This window comes from Neofelis nebulosa, chromosome 3, assembly GCF_028018385.1.
Source record: "Neofelis nebulosa isolate mNeoNeb1 chromosome 3, mNeoNeb1.pri, whole genome shotgun sequence".
Taxonomy (NCBI): domain Eukaryota; kingdom Metazoa; phylum Chordata; class Mammalia; order Carnivora; family Felidae; genus Neofelis; species Neofelis nebulosa.
In genome coordinates, this window is record NC_080784.1 from 111458650 (window position 1) to 111481836 (window position 23187).

At 34.1% G+C, this 23187-nt stretch overlaps 1 protein-coding gene across 21 annotated transcripts in view; it reads left to right on the forward strand.

The window, feature by feature from the left end:
- The window catches only part of CAMK2D (calcium/calmodulin dependent protein kinase II delta), a 314090-nt gene that overhangs the window by 261665 nt on the left and 29238 nt on the right, over window positions 1-23187 (forward strand). For 3 of the 21 annotated variants that reach the window (XM_058721534.1, XM_058721540.1, XM_058721535.1), the window contains exons 11-17: window positions 410-493; window positions 940-982; window positions 4374-4411; window positions 6024-6056; window positions 8875-8934; window positions 10964-11005; window positions 13381-13429. In XM_058721534.1, coding sequence (XP_058577517.1) covers window positions 410-493; window positions 940-982; window positions 4374-4411; window positions 6024-6056; window positions 8875-8934; window positions 10964-11005; window positions 13381-13429 — 349 coding nt within the window. The remainder of the gene's footprint in view (window positions 1-409; window positions 494-939; window positions 983-4373; window positions 4412-6023; window positions 6057-8874; window positions 8935-10963; window positions 11006-13380; window positions 13430-23187) is intronic. The other 18 variants (XM_058721549.1, XM_058721550.1, XM_058721553.1 and 15 more) reach the window with 9 other exon arrangements.

Below are 23187 nucleotides of genomic sequence, written 5' to 3' on the forward strand. Positions count from 1 at the left end.
TAGTAGACAGATTATACTTCAGATGTGATAAAAAAAACTGTGAAATTTGGAGGGGATGTAGAGATTTCACTACATTTCTAAGGTTGTCAAATGTTAGGGCAGTAAATACGGTACTTAGTAAATGAAAGGCAGTCCAATAGAAATATGATTACAGACATTGAAATAAACGTAATTTCGGGAATTATTGATATTCATATCTATGCTTTCTATAGATAAATGTTGCATCTTAGTCATAAATAGTCTTGGCAAAGCTAATCATCCATTAGGAGGGAACTTTTGCAAGTGAATACTCACAAGTTCATTGTATGGGTTTAGGCACCATTAATGCAGATTGGATGAAGTTGAGGATACTATAATGCTTAGTATGATTTAATTACCGTAAGTTAAGTTTCTTTTCTTCCTCTTCCAGCAACGTTCTACTGTTGCTTCCATGATGCACAGACAGGAGACGGTAGACTGCCTGAAGAAATTTAATGCTAGAAGAAAACTAAAGGTAAGGAATTATACATTTGTGTGAGGAGGTGGACTTAGCAGAGTGAGAAATGAAATTGAGAAGAAAATAACTTACAGCAAAGGCTTTTGAATGTGCGGACCTCAGAACTCTTATTCCTCCTCTTCTGGGTCTTGAGAAAATGTAATAGATGCTGGAATGAAACCTACAACGAAGAGCTGGGATATCTGTGGCAGTGTGTGCTGTGGTTCTTCCCTTCAGAGGAAAGCAACTGTGCAGTTTGATAATTGGAACCTGGCCACACACCTGAGGGTGGCCCCAGCTGAATGTGAGACATAGTCCTGCTGCTCTCAGGAAACCAAAACAAAAACAGATAAAAATCCCCTAACTAAAAGTAACGTTAGGAGAAGATTTGTTATCAAAGACTGTTTGTTAGGTTCAAGATTTGCAGAGGCAACATTAATTTCGAATTCTTATTTTTCTGACAGGGTGCCATCTTGACAACTATGCTGGCTACGAGGAATTTTTCAGGTACATGTGTTAAGAATTCTCCTTATCCGCTGCTCTCCTCTTCAGTAGTCAGTTTGGAATTGAAGAAAAACTTAGTAATTATAAAAACACTGTTGTTTAGGGATAACAAATATGTGGCATGGATTCCTTCTACAGAGTGTCTATCATCAGGAATCTGCCTGGGTGCTGTCTCCACAGAGACATTAGGCACATGACTGCGCCCTTCACAAGAGCACTCAAGCAGCCCCTGGTCAGTGCTATACAGGACTCAAAACCCATCTGCCATCTGTGCTGGGGTGCACACAAGTTGTGGAAATATGTACTTCCTCCTCTTGAAGCTCAGTATTTCAAACTTAGAATTAGTTCTTTGATATTTCATCAACTGCTAACTATAAATACGGTTTTGTGTTTGTCTCATTCTCATAGGAAATCCCAATAAGTGAGATTCTTAAAAGAAGAGCACTGTTGAGGAACCCAGTTCTTTTAGTCCCAAGTTCTTTCAAAAGTACAGTTGTATCTTGGCACACTGTAAGAATGGTTGCATATTTCAAAGGTATCTAAACTCCAGAATTTACAGAGAACCCTACCTTACAGTAATATAGGATAATAAATGTTCCTCAAAATGATTCCATGATAAATTTTTTTTTTAAATAATGGGCTGGCTGAAAGAAGCTAAGCCATTTCTTTGTTATAGGGGTGACTCTCTAAAATGGACATAAAGTATATATTATGTCCAGAAAGTATTTGAATCTTGGAACCTCCTTATTCAGTAGGTTATCTCAAAGGACCAGGTTTCCAAAAATCAAATTTTGGTAAATTTTAATCAGTCTTATGTATGGAGAGGAACTGAAGTGCAAGAAAGTTACATTGTTAAAGTGGCTGTTGAGACTTAGAAGGATTATCAACCAATTATGCCGAAAACACCACCACTTCGCTTTGTTTACTGTTTACATAAGGGTGATATGTGTCATCAAATGATCTAGCTATTCTTCCATTATTTATCCCAGGACATACTTAACTCCTGGGAATTACAGTGCTATCAGGTGATGATCCATACCGTTATCAAGGGTTCTACAACCTTCTCAACCAATTTCTAGTTAGTTTACAACTATATTAAATGGTCACCTTTTGTCCCCCATTATATTTAGTTATGTATTATATGAAACCATAGGAGGCTTTCCAAAGGCTTCCATTGACCTATTAAACAACATCAATGATAAGAATACAATGAGTAATGCTACAGATTGAGGGACTGTGTTAGTCAAATACATGTATTTTGTCCAGTTTGGTGTGATAAAACCTTGTCACTGCCTTTGTCAAGTTACTTGTTTTATGAACAGTTGATTAACATAGTTGACATTTCTATGGGTGAGTTCAGTATCATCTCATTAAATATTAACTAATGTATACTATATTCAAATAAATATTTCACTGTGGCCCAAACATTAGTGAATCACTAAGAGGTAGGATTATTAATATATATTGTTAAAGACAAATTAACTTGAAAAAAGTGTCCAGTATTAAGATTGTGTATTTTGTTAAAGTCTTAAATACACTCTTAGCCGTAAATTGGGCCTTTTTAAATGTATACACTCATGTATAGACACTTTTTGTTTACATCACATTTTCCTTTTCATCATTGTGTAAACTAAAAACTCATGACTAATATGTGAATTTTATATTGTTTCTGATGTCTCAGCATGAAAGGCAACCTTTTTTTTATCCATCACTTCAAAACCAACTGAATAACAATGGATCCAGTTACATCTTGTACCTGATATACTGCATTTTAGTTTTGAATATTTTATTCATTCTGTTTCATTAGCAAACATGCTCTTTAAAGTAATTTGTCCATAAGTATATGGTTATAAAGTTGTTTTTATTTTTTTCTTTTCTCCCTTTATGTGGAATGTATTTCTTGTGAGGTAAGGTGAATAGTAACCAAAAGGGACATTTCTGCATCTTTCAGGCCAAATCCCTGCTTACCCTGAATCATTGTCTTCTCTTTGCTTGCTATTGCAATTTCAACTATTCTGAGTTTGCTTTCTAACCTATTAACTGCCACAGGATTTACTTAATATTGCTTTTTAACTCCAGGCAAATAGTACTACAGCTAAGGCAACAATTCTTACAATCTCAATTAATAATAAATTAATAGCTTTGTTGCTAAAGACTAAATAAAATTAACAGTTTTCTATCTTAAACAAATTTAAAATTATACCAAAGTGATATCAAAATAATATCCCAAGTCAAGTGGATGTCAGGAAATCACATGTTCATGCAGTTTCATTATAGCTAGGTATTTCCATTTCAGATGCCAAAGTCTATTCTGATATACTTAAATAACTACATACACACACACACACACACACACATGCACACACACATATATACATACACATATACACACAATTAACATTAAATGGAAACACAAGTATGTGCCTTGTTCTGCATAATCATAAATGTTCTACACTTGGTGTACTACTTGTCATTGACAATTATATAATCTGCTCACTGTGTATGAATATACCCATTCCTAAGTATATTTTTTTAAGGGATGACTTCATCTTCTAATATACTCAAGAAGTTCAGTAACAGGAGAAATGCTAAAAGCTCCCCTCCAGGAAGATGAAGTTTTATCTGAGACTATATGCTTCAGGAGTTCTCTGATTTAGTTGAAGATTTTGTTTTGTTTTAAATCTCACCTCAAATTTTCTGATTTTTAATTTTTTGAAGTAAAAGGCTTTTGTTTATCAAAGCTTTCTATTCTGATTTTGAAGTATAAAAGAGTACATAATGCCTTTTTTTAAGGTCATATGCTAAAATTTAAAAATTTTGCTCTAGGTCAATAATATACCACTTCATTTTAAATTGTTATTAATATTTTTTTGTAAAAATGGAAGTTCTGACTTCAAATACATGTATATTTTAAAAAGGATGTTATTTCACCAGAGCAAATTTTCAAACCTTTAGGAAGAGGGGCTTAAGTGGCAGAACTGAGATGGTCACCATACTTGTGGTGTGGATGAACATGTAAAACAGTCTGTAAGCTGATGTCTGAAGACTGAAATCAACTTTCTGGATTACAAAAGCATAGTCCAGTTAAAGTTCCAGTATCCTTTTCACAACCAACAGTGACATAAAGTCCAATAATAACATAACTGACACGGTGTTCAATTATATGCAATGAACTAAATAAGAATTAGTTCTAAATTTGATGTGGCAAAACCAAGAAAAGTGATACTGTATTTCAGTGTCCTGTAAGCTCGCGCTCATCAGTGTGATCTTGATAATTTGGCATATGTTGGCCATAACGCAGTAAAGGTGATAGAGAGAAACAATAACCGGATTTGTTACCTGGCACGGGTTTCAATAGATAACTCGCTGAAATGATTTTACTCTCATTTTGCAGCAGCCAAGAGTTTGTTGAAGAAACCAGATGGAGTAAAGGTAAGTTAAACAAGCACTCCCAAAATCAGTTCTGACTTTCAGATGCTGGATAATTTTTAAATGTTAAATAATTTTTTTAAGTTTTCACAGCTTGTATTTTTTATAGTTTCTGTAAAAGATGCAGGTTGAAGTATAAAATAATTTCATACATAAAGATGACTAATATTTATGCCAAGAAAAGGTGTATTATTTCTATTTTATTAAATATTAAATAATCTGACAATACTTTTTTATGGAGTTGTTACAGAAACTGAATGTCTAAATACTCTGTGCTTTACTGCAGCCCCAAACTATCACAGTTACCTGAAAAATCAATGAAAACCAAATGTTTTTCTGACTCATTATGCTACATCTTTTTTTATTACTTTTTAAATGATTTATTTTTTTTTATTTTTTATTTTTTGAGAGACAGAAACAGAGCACAAGTGGGGGACGGGCAGAGAGAGAGGGAGACGCAGAATCCGAAATAGGCTCCAGGCTCTGAGCTGTCACCACAGAGCCCCAGGCAGGGCTCAAACTCACAAAGGGTGAGATCATGACCTGAGCCCAAGTCAGACACTTAACTGACTGAACCACCCAGGTGCCTCTAGTTATGCTATATTCTGGAGGCCTGCTGAAATGTATAGACTGAAAAAAAAATCAAGTCATAGGGTCTGGGAAATAGAATGTCAAATGATGAAATATCTCTGCTTGGGCAGTTCTTATAAAGGTCTTAATTTTTCCTATGCTTCTGTAATAGGGTATTCAGACATATACTCAAGGTGAATATTCTAAAAACGTATAGGAATATTTTCCAGAAAGATAACAAAAGGATACTTTTAGTTTCTTGGATTTCTAAACAAAGTAATACAATGTATTTTCTATTGATTCTATTTTGCTTTGTGGGAATTTGCCTTTGATTGAATGTAACCTTATATTTATATTATGTTTGTTATCTTTCCAGAGTATTACCTAAATATTTTATTTCTTTAATCCTTTTCTTTCTCTTCCAAGGGCAGATGCATACATTCTTCATGAACACTTCAACATTCTTGGGAGTTAGTTAATATTCTAGCATTTGAACTTGACCCAAAGTCAGGTGGTCAGTTCATTTTGAAAATATAACAAAGAAAATCATTTGTCACTTCTTACGCTCGTGCACAATCATTTCTTCATCTCCTGTCTATGTGTGATTTGGGGATTTCCAGAGCTATGGTGACCATGCACTTGTGTTTCCCATTATGATGGCATATGCCTTTTACCAATTGCTTTCCTCAATCTGTAATTTTCTCTTCCCTTTGCTTAGTTTATTCAGTTTAAATTTCAGTAGTGACAGTTGATATTGCCCTTTTTTCCAATGTTATATTGGTGGAAATGTGATACTTAAAATTTTCCAAATGTTCTATGTTTTTCTATACCTTTCAGAGATGCAGAGCTCACAGTTCCTATTGAGATACTTATTTTCACTACCATCCTTATATAGAAAGAAATGTTTCCAGAACTTTTTTTTCTCCTAGACAGCTTATAGTTCCTCCTTAAAGAGAAATTTATTCTGTGCTCCATGCTTTGACACTTTAAAAATTCAACCGGTCATATTTTTTTCTTTCCCTTTCTCTTTGACTGGTCAATTCAGAAAAGGAAGTCCAGTTCGAGTGTTCAGATGATGGTGAGGATCTCTATCTGCCAGATTTCTCCTCCTGTGCCAATTCACACTTAGGAAGGAATAAAAACACTCTTATTTACCTACGTTAGTATAAATAGAGAAAGTGTAGGACCATTACAGGTCAGTGTCAAGTAACTATCAAAACACAGTACCCACATACACATCATACTGTTTACCTTTGAAGTTGAATTTTTTAAATATATGAAAAGTTCATACCTTTATTTATATGCCATCAAGGATCTTTTGTAAGACCAGAGTCCAGGTTTCTCTTGAAACTGAAGAGAACATGACATAATGGCCTGTTTAATGATAAGCGAAGAAACATTGTAGGATTATTTTTAAGCGATGATCATGATTACTAAAATAGGAGTTTTTAGCTCAGATAACCTAATACAGATACACCATAATACATCTACATGGAGTTTATAAATAGTGTGAAAATGAGCTTACAATGGACCCATCCTCGTTAAACACCTATAGAGGAAACATTTATTAGCCTCAGGACTGAATAAACATAACACCTGAAAAATAGGAATATTTTACCCATGCCTCATAAAATAATTCGGTGAATCATTTAAATATCTGGTTTGATTCAGTTTTGTTAAAGAAAGATAGCTTCCATGGTATAAAATAACTACATTTCATAAACAAAAGTGCCAAAGTTCTGGTATGTTCAAAAGACACCTTATAGTTTAACTAATACTTAATATTTGACTCTTTAATAAAAAGTCCTCCTAACCTTTTACTTAGAAATTCTCCTATTATTTTTCAACTAATTACTATTACAAATACCTTCAAAAGACTTCCCATAGTAATAAAAGGCCATTAAGCTGTTCTTTACATTAACTAAAAAAGTTTGTAACTGCACATTTAAACACCACTAAAAGTGGTGGTTGAGGCTCATATTCATTTAACTGATGTTTGCCGTGCCTGATAATAAAGGATGGCTCATCTAGGCAGAATGGCCTTCAGTTGGAAGACATGATGGTGTGTGTATGCTGTGTACCTATGTGTGGCGGGCATGTGTTGTGTGTGTGTGTGTGCACATGTTTGTGCAGAGAAGTATGTGTGCATAGGTGTGCATGTGTGACATTTTCACCAAAAGAAATCAGTTCTTCACAACCATTCTAGAAAACAATTAAGTCTCTTACTTCAAAATAGAAATAAAAGTATATCAGTATATTCCTCTTATATTTTTGCATCCACTGATACAGACTGAATGTAGCATATTAAATATATATGATACTTCAATTGTAAGTGCCTCAGCTCATTTGATAAGAAGTCAGCTGTGTTTTGCCGCACACTTTTCCTGATAGGAAGTGATTTGTGCGTGCATACCTCCTCTTTTATCGTGTATTTCATACTAATATAAATACTAATTTTTGATCCTTCTTTAATTCCTTCCTTAATTCCTTCTTTAATTACATTATTTCTTATCTCTTTCTGGCTGTTGCAAAAATTTGATGTTAAATTCTGTGAGCTTTTATTTAAAGAAAAATTTTAGACTATCTGCAAGGTAGAGATTGATGATTTAACCTTTAAAGAGTTTTTCAGTAAAGGGCACAAAATTTTTTCTCTTTTCCTGCATGCCACAGAGCACAGTGTTGTATCTTATTTGAATAATACTGATATTACTTTTTTCAAAAGAAAAAAACTTCCAGAAAGTCCAAACAATTAACTGGGTGTAATTGCTAATGAACTTACTTGGTATTCATTTCTTTCATGCAGTATGATTTTCTCTTTGAGGCCCTTAAGAACATTTATACTAAAATTATGGGATGTGTTCCTTTAGATAATAATATGTAAAAAAAAATACATAGATAATGGAGTATAAGAGAATGAATGTTAATTTATATTTCTCTTTGGTAGCCATAACGTAAGTTACCATGCATGAGTTTAAATGAATGTTATTACTTTTTAGTTTTGATTCTTTAGCACCCAACCTCAATTGTAATTTCAAGTTGCCACTTGTCTACAAAGAGTTTTCTCTGTGGACCCATTGTAATACTTATTGACTCTCTGAGTTACTTTCACAGTGTGGCTTCCATTGTGATATGGTCTTTCTTTAAGGTCAACCCAACTATGTTAAAGCAAGGGAATGATCTTACCAGATATAAGCTTCAACAGTAGCGGTAACACTGTGATGGAAGACACGGTGTTTCCCTCTCACACAATTGTGAAAAATAATTTTTTTTTACGTTCAATATAGTAAAGAGTTCAGTTTGGTCATTTATAATGGAAGATGTGTTTTTTAAAGGAAGCCCAGACTTATTATTTAAAAAATTACATTACAAAGCCAGCATTTCATCAGAGATCTAAGTTTTTAATTGAATACCTATGAAGCAAAGTGACGATGGCTTCCCAGAGAGAGACAGTCTATGTGTGACTTCAGGAACAAGAATAAAATGGGGGAAAAAAATGAAAAAAAAAAAAAAGGAATGTATTCATAACAGTGAACAAACAATTGGAAGCTGGGAAACAGAATCCAACCTGAAGAGTATGAAAATGTTTATATTTATTTCATACTCTGGAACTTGATTTGAGCTCCACTGAAGCAGTTCTTTGTTGGCTAAGGTGGCACAGCCAAAGCAGCCAAGTCTGTTTTACATTCCACCATCACAGATGCGGTCCTAGCCTGTGTGTGACCATCAGAGACTGGAATTGATTATCATTCCCATCAAGCATCACTGTGTCTTTCATGTTCATCTTCAGTGGCTCTTTATTTTCATGTCTATATCTCCATATAGACATGCTGCATATAGAGACATTGGCTACCAAGGGGTTTAAGGCGTCTCTGTTTCTATTTTCTGCATACCTACAGATAAACAACAAAGCCAACGTGGTAACCAGCCCCAAAGAAAATATTCCTACCCCGGCGCTGGTATACCTGGACTCTTTGTAACCCTTCTTGAGTTCTTTACTGTTTTTTTGTTGTTTCTCTCATTTGCTTTCACTATATATATATATATATATATATATATATATATATATATATATATATATATAAACATTTTGTTGGGTTTTGTTTTTCTTTCGAAGATACAAAAAACTTTCATTCACTTTTTTTTTTCTTTTTGTTAAGGTAGTTGCCAAGCAGTGTGTTTCTAACATGAGATGATCTCATTTCATTGTTGAACATTATTCTGATAGCTGTGGTCTCTGTAGTTGAAATTGTTGCATGCTGCCTTAGAAATACAGTAGAATGCGCTTTGGTTGCTCTTAGCTCTTCTTCTGATGATAGCTCTAGATTATGCAAACAATGGTTTCCTCCTTTCATGACGCAAATATTGACATCAAGGAGAGCTAAGGGGATTATTGCTAGACAACAGTAAATGTAGACCTTATTCACAGCTACCGTTTCCCTCTCATTAAAACACAGCAGGGCTTTGTAAGACCTCACTTTCTGAGATAAAGAGGCATTGGGCAGTTTGAAGCTTTTTGTTTGTTGTATTTTAAATTATCACTGTTTCACTTTAATCCAAAGAATGAAATGTATAGCATAGGACTTTGAATTGTCAGGGAGAAAGCGGTTTTGTCCATTTTAGTCACATTCACACTGTTTACAACTAAATCATTTTAATACTTTGAGGCAGTGTTACATAAAAGTCAAGATTTGAATGCTGCCCTTCAGTACTCTGAGTTCCATAATATTTTGCTCAAATTATTCCATATTTTGATTTAGGGTTTTCTGAAATAGTTCTGATTTTTTACTGTCCTCTATAGTATTATCTTAAATGAATAAAACATACTAAGGGATTACTTCACTTGGGTTAACCAGAAGGGTCAATTTGAAAACATTTAAAGGAAAAGGACACATCAAGGTAGCAGGTTATCTATGAGTTAAAAAGCTCTGTGGATCACCCCTCTGGCCAGAGAAAGGAAGAAGGGAAGCAGTAAATACGTTCTTTATGTGTTGCAGCACAAAGGTGGTAAAGAGGAGGGTCTAGAGGACAGAGAGCTCTCAGAGTAGGAGAAAACTCTCAATGGGCTGCAGTAACTCTCAGTTACCACATCATGCAATGAAAGTGCCAAGCATGCCAATGATATATGGACACTGAATCTTTGTCAACATCAGTCATTTGACTGTTATTTTCCACTTGGGAATATTTCTTCAAGTCTCTGGTAGAAAGCAGAAAGGAAAAATGTTCTCTTCTTGGAAAAGCATGACTTCACAAGCAAATCTGTAAATGTAGTTTATAAAGCTGAAATTTCATTTAGGTATGGACTCACATGGCATTTAGCAGCAATATGTCTCAAATTATAGTGATTATGGGATTAGTTCTAGAATCCTTTAAATGAACCTTTTAAATATTCCGCAGAGTTTCATGTGGACTTTCGAATACACTCCTTAGGATAACCTTTTCTTAAGCATGGGACAATGTTCTCGATTTTCCAAGAGTATTTTTCTGTGTATTAACTATACACTATTAACTATAGTGATGACACCATAATCAATTCTTATGGCAATACATCTGGAAAAAAATCCTCACAAAGAATTCAAGATTATTTTAAAGAGTTCTAATCTCTAGTGTCGATGGTCAGTTTTTTATAGGACAAACATTAACAGGCTACTCACTCAAGAAGAAAGGAAAGCTCTATCTGGTATAGGACTTTGTGAAACAGTGAGTGCCTCTTTAGGTCTCCAAACTTCAAAGCCTTGTCTGTTTACTGATCGCGAATAAGGTCTTTTGCATGCTGCTGCTGGGTACTGAGATATCCTATCTCATGGGCTCACCAGGGAGATCTTTCATCAGTGATCTTGTCACTGCTACCTCTGACAGTAGTTAACATTGCTTAAGCTCTTGTCACTAGTTAGTTGTGTCAGCTGGCTCACTCTGCTCTGTCCTCACACTAGTAAGAATGTACTTACCAATGCGAACTGTTTCTTTCTCTATTTTGTTCTCACTCAGGAGCCCCAAACTACTGTTATCCACAACCCTGATGGAAACAAGGTATTCAGAAAGAATCAACATCATCTTGCTTTAATAAGATCACACATTTCATCAAATATCCAAAGCAAAAATAATTCATTATTTAAACATGGGAAAGAAAATTTTGACCCTTTTTCTACCACAATTTTTTTTTTTCTGGGACCTAATTTATCTAGAATTGTATCCATGTTTCTTTCAAAACAAAAATGAATGACATCCTGAAAGAGAAATGAATGGTACTATTAGTCAATAAGACTTGGGTTAAGCAAAGTCTTTATGTCAAGATGACTGTGTATCTTAAGCAATTCCAGCAATTCCATCTGGTCTTTTTATTTTCTTCTCCATGCCTGTTTGTGCATTGTACTTTAGATATATTCTGCATGAAATTTTATAATTTCTTGCTATGTCATTTCACTGTCTTCAAAAAAAAGTCAACTTGAGTTCATAGGTGTCTGTTTAAATTTAATGTTGCTTTTGAGTTTTATTCTGTCGTATTGTGCTTTTTCTGTTAATTCTCTGTTGTTGGTGTTGTTTCTGTTGTTTGGCATGAAACTGAGGATATCAGGGAGTTTAACTTCTTATGAAATGTTTGTTTTGTTGAATTATATGCATTTCAATAACATATTTAGTGACAGTCTGAAGAAGACTGTAACATTTTTTGTCTGTTGTTGATTGTGTAGCATGTTAACTGAATAATAGTATCTGTATACATGTTTATAGGATAAAAGGAGACATTTTCTGAATGTATTCCATGTTTCCTGTTTATTAATTCTCATTGTGTGTCTAAAAGGAAAAAAATATACTTCATCAGGTTTTTTCTCAGATATCAAATATATTCATGGGTCCAACTTCTCCTTACTCTTATCAGCAATGTTTATTAGAGAACACATTTCCTCTGGTTTAACATTTAGTGGATCAATATTAAAATCATTAAAGTAAAACTCAAGTATACTTTAATATGAGATGTGTTTTATGTTCATGACACTTAAAATATTTTAAGTCCCTAAATGACTTGAAGTAGACAGGAAGGAGAATCATATAGGAGAACTTTTTTTTAATATCATTAGTAAATGAAAGACCGAGCATAACAGCTGGAGTGGATACTTCAATAGTTCTAGCTATATCATTTGTAAGAGTTGCTGCATGACATTTCTTGCTTACATGAATTAATTTATTTCTACAGTGCATGGGTTTACCTCCATCCTGAGTTTAAATTTGAACACTTAGGTCACATTAAGAAACGCATGAAGACTCTGCTTTGGTTTTGTGTGTATGGAGAGTCTGGATACACCTTTAATTAGTCTGTCCCTTTGGTTTAAATATTACATAAGCTATTTATATAAATTGATTGCTTTTTTGAATATTGAACCCCTAAAAGGACACTGATTGGTATTTCCATCATTTTCTAAAATCTGTTTTTCATCACTGAACACATAAATCTCGATTGGAGGTTTGTTTCTAATTTCTTTCAGCTCTAGCCCTTAACCATTTCGAGTAGAAAATTGTGTGTTTTTTTATGAATACTACTAAATTTCTTTGCTAGAAAATATTTTATTGGTACGTTATTAATGGAAAAATTTATGAAACCATTGTAAGAAACTGTATCTTAATATTGGCAGTTACAGTGTCCTTTTAAGTGTGCTCATTAGCCTTCAACTTCATTTGTAGTTTTACAAAGAAATAGCTTTGTCTTTCCATTATGGGAGCAGGCTTCTTATCAATAACAGCCAGTTTCTAATTTAGAAATGGATGGAAAAAATCTGATTGTCCTTTAAAAATTAAATTATTCATATAATTCTATTGTGCTGATCACAAACATAGAAATTCTTGTTAAAAGTAATTTCAGTATAACTCAGCTTAGGGCCCCCAGCTTCTTCATCAAATGATGCAATGAAATGCTTTCTGTCTCTACGTAGGAGTAGGACAAATAGGCTGTAAATTCAGTGCTTGATATAGTGCCTTATACAAAGAAAAGATTATTTACTGATTAATTAGGAATAGAAATTGTTCTATTTTAGGGTCAAATTCAGAAGGCCAATATATTCAATTTCTGATAGCTACATAGAAAAAGCACACCTGATCAGGCACCGTAACCAAAGATGGCCTAACACAGCTCTTAAAATAAGTTGCATACTTTGGCTGCTTCTACAAATAACCCAGATTTTTCCTGCTTCAGAGATTAGGCCACCAGAGTACTCCCTTTCTGAAATGTTTTCAGCATTTGCCATTTTATTTCTATCAAAACCACATAATGTATTTGTCCATCTGCATGTCAATATACGTGCACAGCCTGCTGAAGAACTTTGCATGATATGTACATCACTTGCCAATTTTAAGAAGAATAAAAATGAAGTTATCCATTGTTTGCAACTTAACACATGTTTTCTTCTCAACAGGAGTCAACTGAGAGTTCAAATACAACAATTGAGGATGAAGATGTGAAAGGTATGATTACATTAGAAATGGAAAATCCTAACTTGGAGTTTCATATATATCATAAAAAAAATTATTTCAAATAACTAATAAGTTTAGGAACTAGGCCTATTCTAAGACACAAAAGTAATTTTCTTTTTAAAAGTATACTATTTTGATTATATGTATTGATTTTGTCAATTTTTTCACATATTCTTTTCTCTGTCTTGAAATATAGACAAATGTGGTATATTTGAGCACATTGTGATTTTAACTACTAATGATGGTTTGAGGACATAATATCAAATTGTAAATGTATCAGTCAAAAGGTACTATAAAATGTACATCTATGTCTAGAAAACAGCTTATCTTGAAGAATAGAGTATGAAAAGAACCATTTTTGAAAACCTTTCATGGTCTTGGTGAATTTCAATGGAATTTCACATTTGGCAGCCTTTTTATCCTAGGTTTTTGTGCACTTTCCTGATACATTCTTGACCTCCATTCACTTCAATTACCCAGGTTCTTTTAGAAATATAAATGAGTCGTTGCCAGCATTTCTGTGGACATGTCACTGCCTATGCACACATATACTAAACACACTTTTTACCTCTTTTTTGTCTCATGGCTGTTTTCGAAGTGTTAATTTTGCTTCAGTTGCTCTCATAGTTTTGTGTTCTCATTTTTGTGATTCCATGTATGTAACTACTAATTCTACCAGCCACTTGTCTAGAAGCCATTCCAAAAAAGAATGGTAACAATAGGGTGTTTAAAAAGTATTAAAGGATGTATTAAAGGAAAATAAGCATAAAACAAATTCAGAGAAATGATTCATCAGATAGCTAAACATTATTTGGAAAGATTACCCAACAGTGTCAACATGGGCTTTAATTCTGTAGGTGGCATTAGTAAGACATGGTCTTGGATAACTGTATTATTCATGTTGTGGAAATAAAGAAGCTGGAAATTCTCAGGTCAGGGAGACATCTAGGCAATTGAGGAAATAAAAATACCTATAAACCACAAGTTGCCAGTCACCTATGCTGACTTTTCCTCTTTGGTTGAATAGAACAGCTGATTCTATTAAAGTGTACTCTCTATTTATATTTCAGTGCACTGACCTAAGTCTGCTAGAGGTAGTCGGTCATTTTTTTTCTTTTTACAGTGGAAAGGTGGAGAGCTGTGTCGAGGACATTGTTCAGTAGGTCTATTCATCTCACTCTTGCCCCTGAGCTAAAATTTGAACACAAGTAATTTTATGAATCATTGATGCTAGTCACATTAGATAAAGAGATTTTTTTTAACCAAATAAGCAGATATCCCATTTAGCTTTATCAGTGATTCAGAAAGCATCATCTTTGTAAGTTGGATTCATTAGCTCTTTCAGCCAAGCAAAATGTTTATATGACTTGATACATTCTTCTCTTGGGCAAGAATCAGAGAGGGGAAATAAAGTGGCATTAGCCACTAGAGAGACTGAATCTTTAAACAGCTGAATGATATTAGAATAACAGCACCTCGGTATGTGTAGTTCATCCTAATAAACGTATTCCTTGGTGATCACAAGCAGGGTTTTAATAAGCAGTCTTTCTCACCTAAATTTGACTCTTTACTAGGTTTTGGTTTAGGATGATCGGTATTAATCCTATGTAAATATCAACATGGAAACAGAATCTCACCTTATAGTTTATATTTTTGATGAAATAAAATTATATCAGCACTTCTCAGAAAACTGTTCTCTTCAAATCACAACAATAATATTGATTTCATTTTGTCTCTGGGATCTCACAAATTGAGTTAGTATTTGTCTTTATGGTTACATGCTGAGATTATACATAGCAAATGTTAGAGCAATTAAGCATGATACTGAGATGGAGAGAAATGTCCAGTTGATTACTGAGCCCAAAGTGCTTTGGTTTATTTCCTTGAATTCAATAACTAAGTTATTTAAGTTTCTGCTTAATTCTCCTTGTGTGGATGTGGCCACAGAGTCACAGATATAACACATTAGGCATCATTTGTATGCTCTGTAAGACCCACACAGCTCTTTGGTGGCTAACATTTTTTAAATATTGAATGATATAAGAAACCTTTCAGAATAGAAGACACTTTAAGAAATCACCCAGGCCATGATTCTGACTACAAGACAGGTGGCATATAAATTGTCACGTATATTTTTAATGTAGTTATTGTGCTAGTGATATGCTTGTGTGGGAATCTCTTCATTAATCAGTACACAGGCCTTCAGAAAGACCCTAATTGATTTCTTCATTTGTACAACCATGTTCTTTTTCTCTTTACCTCAGAGTTTGCTATAGCTATGGGTAGTTTGGTAGAGAATATTTATTGACCAGCTCTGTTAGAACCCAAATTTACCTGTATATCTAAGCTCTAAGAACTCAGGCCATCAGTTATATAACCTGACCAAAGCCACACCCTCTCTATGAAACCATATCCTTTATACAAAATTGGGTGTCTTTCTTCCCACATACACTTGACAGTAACTTTGTTATCAGGGTAAAGCACTAGACTTTTCAACATATTCTCAAACGCATAATCTCCCAGCACACTCCTGCATGCAGTCACATGTTCCATCCATTCCTGGTGGCTGTCCCACCTAACACTAGCACCTAGACTTGAATTGTTTAATGGTGGCATATCATCTCTAGAATACTACAGCACATGCTTCCCATGCCAGTGTAGTGCACATTCTGTCCACTCCCCAAGGACCAACCTGGCAGTGACAGTTGTACACCCTCTCTACTGTAAAGGAACATAGTGGGGAATATTAACACATCGTGGTGACCTAGCCAAAGGAAGAAATGAGGTTAAACCAATGGCAGAATACCTTTTTCTGGCCTTCTCAAGGTGGCGGGGTTGGGGGGTGGGGAGGGGCGGGAGAAGGTAGATAGGCTAACTGCTCTTAAAGAAGGTGGGAGATAGAAGTCATAGTAGATTGGTAGTCCTTCACTTTCAGGAAAACCTAGAGCATCTAGAAAGCCAGGATTTTGAAAAGATCATTTTCTTTGAGCTATCTTTATTAGTTTCTGTTCAAAATGGCCTTTGGTTTTCAAAAGGCCCCAATCTGTGTGTTATTCTTGAGCTGTATCTAGGCTACCTCAGTTTCTTCATTCAGCAAATCTTTTTTTGAATGCCTACTGTTGTGGAGCCTGAGCTCCACATCTTTTGGTGAACTAGTCTTATTCAAGAGCTTTCAGCATCTCAGAGTCAAGACATTCTTTACGCTTTATGGAAAGCTTTTATGCTATGATTTAGGCTGTTTCTCTCGTTTAATTCAATAAATATAAAGAAAATATGCTTTAAAAAGTGAGACCCAAGAAAAATGGTATTTTATATCTAAAAGTCATTTTATTTTTCATTTTTTAAAAAACCTTCAGCATTTAGTTACAACCATAACATTTCCCTTCCCAAGCTCACCGTCATCCTAAGGAATTTGCATTCTTTTACAACTCTTCTTTATAAAAGCTTCTCAAGTTTGCTGTTTTCTCTCCCCAAGGCAATGTGGACTTCCTAGTGTGGATTTTTTGAGCCATTCCCTAATTTTGTCCTATATTCAAAACCGAATATTATCTTTAATGCTATGTCTGTAAACTCATCAGGAAACTCAGTGTAATGGAAGGACACTATTGGCTTAAAAATAAAAAGTGGTCTTAATGAGGCATAGTTATTACTACCCAAAAACAAACAAAATAAGTTTTCCTATTAGAGTTTACTGGTGTTCTCAAAATATGAATTTTTTAGGTCTAAAATTATTGAAATAGTCGTTCCATTTTGAATACATTTCTAGTAAAACATTTTCGTTAATTTGTGTTAAAAACAGCTATCATCATTGGCCTTTAGTTAGTAGATGGCAACACTAACAGTGAAGCTCTCTAGGATTATGGATGTCCTTAAAGCCAGTGATGTGTAGTAATGGTCCTCTCAGCACTGTCTACATTTGAAGACTGTCCTTTGGTTTGTGGCTGTAGCCAGTTTGCAGGGCCTGTCACTGTATGCCACAATTTCTCTCCACCTCATAACCTGCCCGACACCATTGCTCAGAGTCAGCTACTTCTTCCTGATGGGTATGCATCGGTTTGGTCCATCTGCTGCTCTTTCCCAGAGTTCCAGAGTTGCGTGACACATGTCGAAGTTGGGCTCCTCTGTGCCCTTATGTCATTTCTGTCACTCACCCTGCTTCCAGCATCTCATTACATTGAGCAGCTGCTTGGATCTCTTGCTGCATTTCATCTTTCTTGTGGGTCTAGACCATAGGAGTTCTGTACAGCAAGCAGAAATGTATCGCTATCAGCCTGTGTGTGGGGACTTCATTCTAGTTTATCCTCTTTTTCCTTTTGCTGAAAAATAGATGATGACAATGAACTTGCATAGAATGTTTGCAGAAGGCCCAGTTAAGGGCAAGGGTGTTGACACCTTTATCACTTGAATGGGGCCTGGTATTTGAGGACATCTGGATTTCAAAGTCGTGGCTACTCTACACAATCACTTGATTAATGAGCTTTTTGTGTATTTCTTTGTAAATGTGTACATTAGTGGACAATGTGATGACTAAATACTCAGATTCAACTATTCTTAAGTTATCTTTTCAACAGAAGACCGTCATTGCTGGGTAGGATTCCCTGAGGCAGATGATCAGGCGATACCAATCTTCCTCAGATTCCCCTGCAGTAACTCAGCACTTGTCTTACATGCTTTTCTCCCTTCAAGCGAGTCTGCAAATCAAGAAACTTCTGGTTATTTTATTTAAGAACCTTTGATAATTGTGTCATTCCATTAGGTTAAAAGTGTCTTAGAAGATCTGTAGTGCAGTGCATAATAACTTCTTTCAGGTTTCTAATCCAAAATTTGATTTTTAAAAGGGTTTATTTAGAAAAATTCATGTCTGTATGTGTGTATCTTCCTGTCGATCCTTTAACTTTTAAATCAGGATCAATAACTTACAGAACTGATGCAGAATTTATTCTGCTCTACCACCAATATAAAATAACTTCATTTTCTCTTTATTGTTCTTTTTGACATTCCTTTATTTTACCTCCGTACTCATTCATAATTTCTCATTTAGTCTTTGCCTTCTGCTATGTTTGTATCTTAAATTTGTCAGTGACAGCCTCAGGCTTCTTTAGCCATGCCGACAAAATACAGGATCAAAACCACTGCCAACTCTAGCTTAAAACAAAGTCCTAAATCGAAAGGAACAAAACCAATAAAAACATGTAACCATTCATTTCATCATTAGGAAAACACAGGCTCATTCTATGTTAATAGATTTTCACCATTCAAAGTTTCTATAAATGGCTTTCTTAGAAAGTTTGCAAAACCCTGTATACACCTTTAGAAAACAATGGAGCATTATTTTATTAAATAATGCATAAATTCTAAATCATGTATGTTCTAAGACTCCTCCTACCTTAATTTTTGGATTTTTTTTTAAGGTTAAAATATTGTGTTTACAAAACATGCTTGCATTAATGTTTATATAGAGACTGGGCTACAGGTTTAGCATTTTTACGGACAAAGCGTTGTGACATAGAAAACAGATTAATGTATGGCATTTTGGCCAGGTTTGGCTCTCCCATAAGACAAAATAGGGTAATTTATTCTAACATACTTTTTTAATACTCATATTTAAAATGACCACCAAGGATCCATATCAAGGCACAACTTGTTAGCTAAATTAACAATTGCCTTTCAGAATTGAAACCTAAAAATATTTGCTAATTGCTGTATTTTTTTGTAGATTATTCCTTGAAAACAGATAAACTCCTGTTTATATTTTATTTTTACATTCACTTTATTTTAGTATTTTTAATGTTATTTTATTTTCATTCAGGTATAGTTAACATACAGTGTTATATTAGTTTCAGGTATAAAATGCAGTGATCCAATACCTCCATACATTACCCAGTGCTTATCATGACAAGTGCCCTCCTTAATCCCCATCACCTATTTCACGCATCCCCCCCACCCAGCTCCCCTCTGGTGACCATTAGTTTGTTCTCTGTAATTAAGTCTGTTTCCTGGTTTGTCTCTCCCCCTGACCTTTCTCTCTCTCTCTCCCTCTTTTTCCTTCCTTTGCTTGTTTCGTTTCTTAAACCTCAAATATGAGTGAAATCATATGGTATTTGTCTTTCTCTGACTTGCCTTGTGCAAAAGTGTTTTTGTTTGATGTAGTCCTGATAGTGTAGTTTTGCTTTTATTTCCTGTGCCTCAGGAGACATGTTTAGAAAAATGTTGCTATGTGGATGGAATTGGAAGGTATTATGCCGAGTGAAATAAATCAGTCATAGAAGGACAGATATCATATATTTGCACTCATATGTGGATCTTGAGAAATTTAAGAGAAGACCGTGGGAAAACGGAAGGAAAAAAAATAGTTACAAACAGAGAGGGAAGGAAGCAAACCATAAGAGACTTTTAAATACAGAGAACAAACTGAGGGTGGATGGGAGGGGGTGGAGAGGGGAAATGGGTGATGGGCATTGAGGAGGGCACTTGTTGGGATGAGCACTGGATGTTGTATGTAAGTGACGAACCACAGGAATCTACCCCAAAAACCTAGAGCACACTTTACACACTGTATGTTAGCCAATTTGACAATCAATCAATCAATCAATAGAAATTTTGGACAAAAAAAAAAATATTGCTATGGCCAATCTCAGAGACATTATTGCCAGGATGTTTATGGCTTCAGGTCTCACATTTAGCTCTTTAATCCATTTTGAGTTTATTTTTGTGTATGGTATAAGAAAGTGGCCAAGTTTCATTCTTTTGCATGTTGCTGTCCAGTTTTCCCAACACCATTTGTTGAAGAGACTGTTTTTTTTCCCCATTGGATATTCTTTCTTGCTTTGTTGAAGATTAGTTAATCATATAATTGTGGGTTCATTTCCGGGTTTTCTGTTCTATTCCATTGATCTGAGTGTCTCTTTTTGTGCCAGTACCATACTGTTTTGATTACTATAGCTTTGTAATATAACTCAAGGCCTGGAATTGTGATACCTCTAGTTTTGTTTTTCTTTTTCAAAATTCCTTTGGCTGTTTGTGGTCTTTTGTGGTTCTATATAAATTATAGGATTTTTTGTTCTATCTCAGTGAGAAATGCTGTGTTTGTATTTTGATAGGGATTGCATAAAGCCTGTAGATTGCTTTGGGTAATATAGATATTTTAACAATATTTGTTCTTCCAATCCATGAGCATAGAATGTCTTTCTATTTCTTTGTGTCATCTTCAATTTCCTTTATCAATGTTTTATATTTTTCAGAATACAGGTCTTTCACCTCTTTGGTTTGGTTTATCCTTTGGTATCTATTATTTGGGGGCAATTGCAAATGGGATTGTTTCCTGAATTTTTCCTTTTGCTTCATTATTAGTGTATAGAAGTGCAACAGATTTCTGTAGGTTGAATTTGTATCCTGTGATATTGCTGAATTCATATATCAGTTCTGGTAGTTTTACGTGGAGTCTTTAAGGATTTCTATACATAGTGTCATGTCATCTGCAAATAGTGAAAATTTTACTTCTTCCTTACCAGCGTGGATGCCTTTTCTTTCTTTTTGTTGTCTAATACCTGTGGCTAGGACTTCTACTACAATGTTGAATAAAAGTGTTGAGAGTGGACATCCTTGTCTTTTTCCTGACCTTAGGAGGAAAGCTCTTAGTTATCCCCCCACTGTGGGTTTTTCATATATGGCCTTTATTATGTGGAGGTATGTTCCCTCTAAACCTACTTTGTTGAGGGTTTTTATCATGAATAGGTGTTGTGCTTTGTCAAATGTATCTGCATCTATTGAAATAAGCATATGGTTTTTTTCTTTCATTTTCTTATTGATGTGACATATCACATTGATTGATTTGCGAATATTGAACCACCCTTTCATTCCAGGAATAAATCTCACTTGATTGTGGTGAATGATTTTTTTAATGTATTGTTGGATTCAGTTTGCTAGGACAGTATTTTGTTGAGGATTTTTGCATCTGTGTTCATCACAGATATTGGCCTGTAGTATGTTTTTTGTGTAATTATCTACTTTTGATATCAGGATGATAGTGACCTCATAGAATTTGGAAGTTTTTCTTCTATTTTTTGGAATAGTATGAGTAGAAAAGGTATTAACTCTTCTTTAAATGTTTGGTAGAATTCATCTGTGAAGCCAGGTGGTCCTGGACTTTATTTGTTGGGAGGTTTTTTATTGCTGATTCAGTCTCTTGCCTGGTAATCGATGTATTCAGATTTTCTATTTCTTCCTTCTTTAGTTTTGATAGGTTAAATGTTTCTAGATATTTATCCATTTTTTCTAGATTGTCTAATTTGTTGGTGTACAGTTTTCATAATATTCTCTTACAATTTGTATTTCTGCAGTGTTGTTATTTCTCCTCTTTCATTAGAGATTTTGTTTATTTGAGTCTATTCTCTTGCTCTCTCTCCCTCTTTGAGGAGTCTTGCCAGAGGTTTATCAATTTTGTTCATCTTTTCATAGAACCAGGTCCTGCTTTCATTGATCTGTTCCTTTTTTTTTTTTTTTTTTTTAGTTCCATATGTTTTATTTCTTCTGTAATCTTTATTATTTACTTCTTCCTACTGGTTTCAGGGTGTGTGTGTGTGTGTGTGTGTGTTGTTTTGTTTTTGTTTTTATAGCTCCTATAGGTGTAATCTTAGGTTTTTCTTCCTTCTTGTGGTATAAACTTCCCTCTCAGAACCACTTTTTCTGCATCCCAAAGGTTTTGAACAGTTTTGTTCTCATTTCTGTTTCTTTCCGTATACTTTTTGATTTCTTTGATTAATTTCCATATCATAATTAAACTATCAGTTTTTTTAGCTTTGAATTCATTTTAATAATTCAAAGCTTAAACATCTAGCATATACTATTTATAGATAATTACTTTATATGGAAGTTAACAGTATAAGAGGTAATGAGACTCACAATTTATATAATCAAAAATTTCATAGTCAATAAGATCTAATTTACATTATAATATAGTTGCATATGTATTAAGTGTAAAACTTTGTCTTTTTTTACATTTACCTATATTTCCCATTACCTAATAAAAATGGTGCCATAAGCAGCTTAATTTAAAGTTATCTTCAAGTTTTAAAGTATTTTATTACTTTCTCTGTCTCCCTTACGTTTTCAGATTGTAACTTTATTATTTTTTTTAATGATGTAAAAAATATTAGCAAGGATCTGATTGGAATCCAGAGTTTATACTCTTGTTTGTACTTCTTTTATCTAACTTACTTAAAACATGTTGCATAACTTCTCTGTGGCTCAATCTTTCCCAGGTCACATAATTTAAATACTGAAATCAATAATACAGAGTTGTAAGGTTTTTATCAACCCTACTTTAATACAATAGATTTTTATGAAGTCTCATATTTTAAAGTGTCCGCAATTACACATTATAAAATAGTATAAATATAGATGTTATAAGCTATTCAAAACAATTATAAAAAGACATTCAGAAATAAAGTTGAATTCAGGAATAAATTGCTGCAGTTTTATGGAATATTATTACAATGGGAAAATATGGTCCACTAAACTATATGTTCAAAATGTTATCATAGCACTGATGGACTATAAAATTAGTACTTTAAACACATCCCAGCAAGAATTATTATGGGGCTGTATTTCATGTTTTTAAGGTATCTACTATCTACAATTACTTTAAATATCTAAACTTATTTTACCTCATACATTTCTATGCAGAAACTATAATTATTTATATTTTATTAGCTATAAATTTATATAATTCCGAAATTATTTATTAGGAT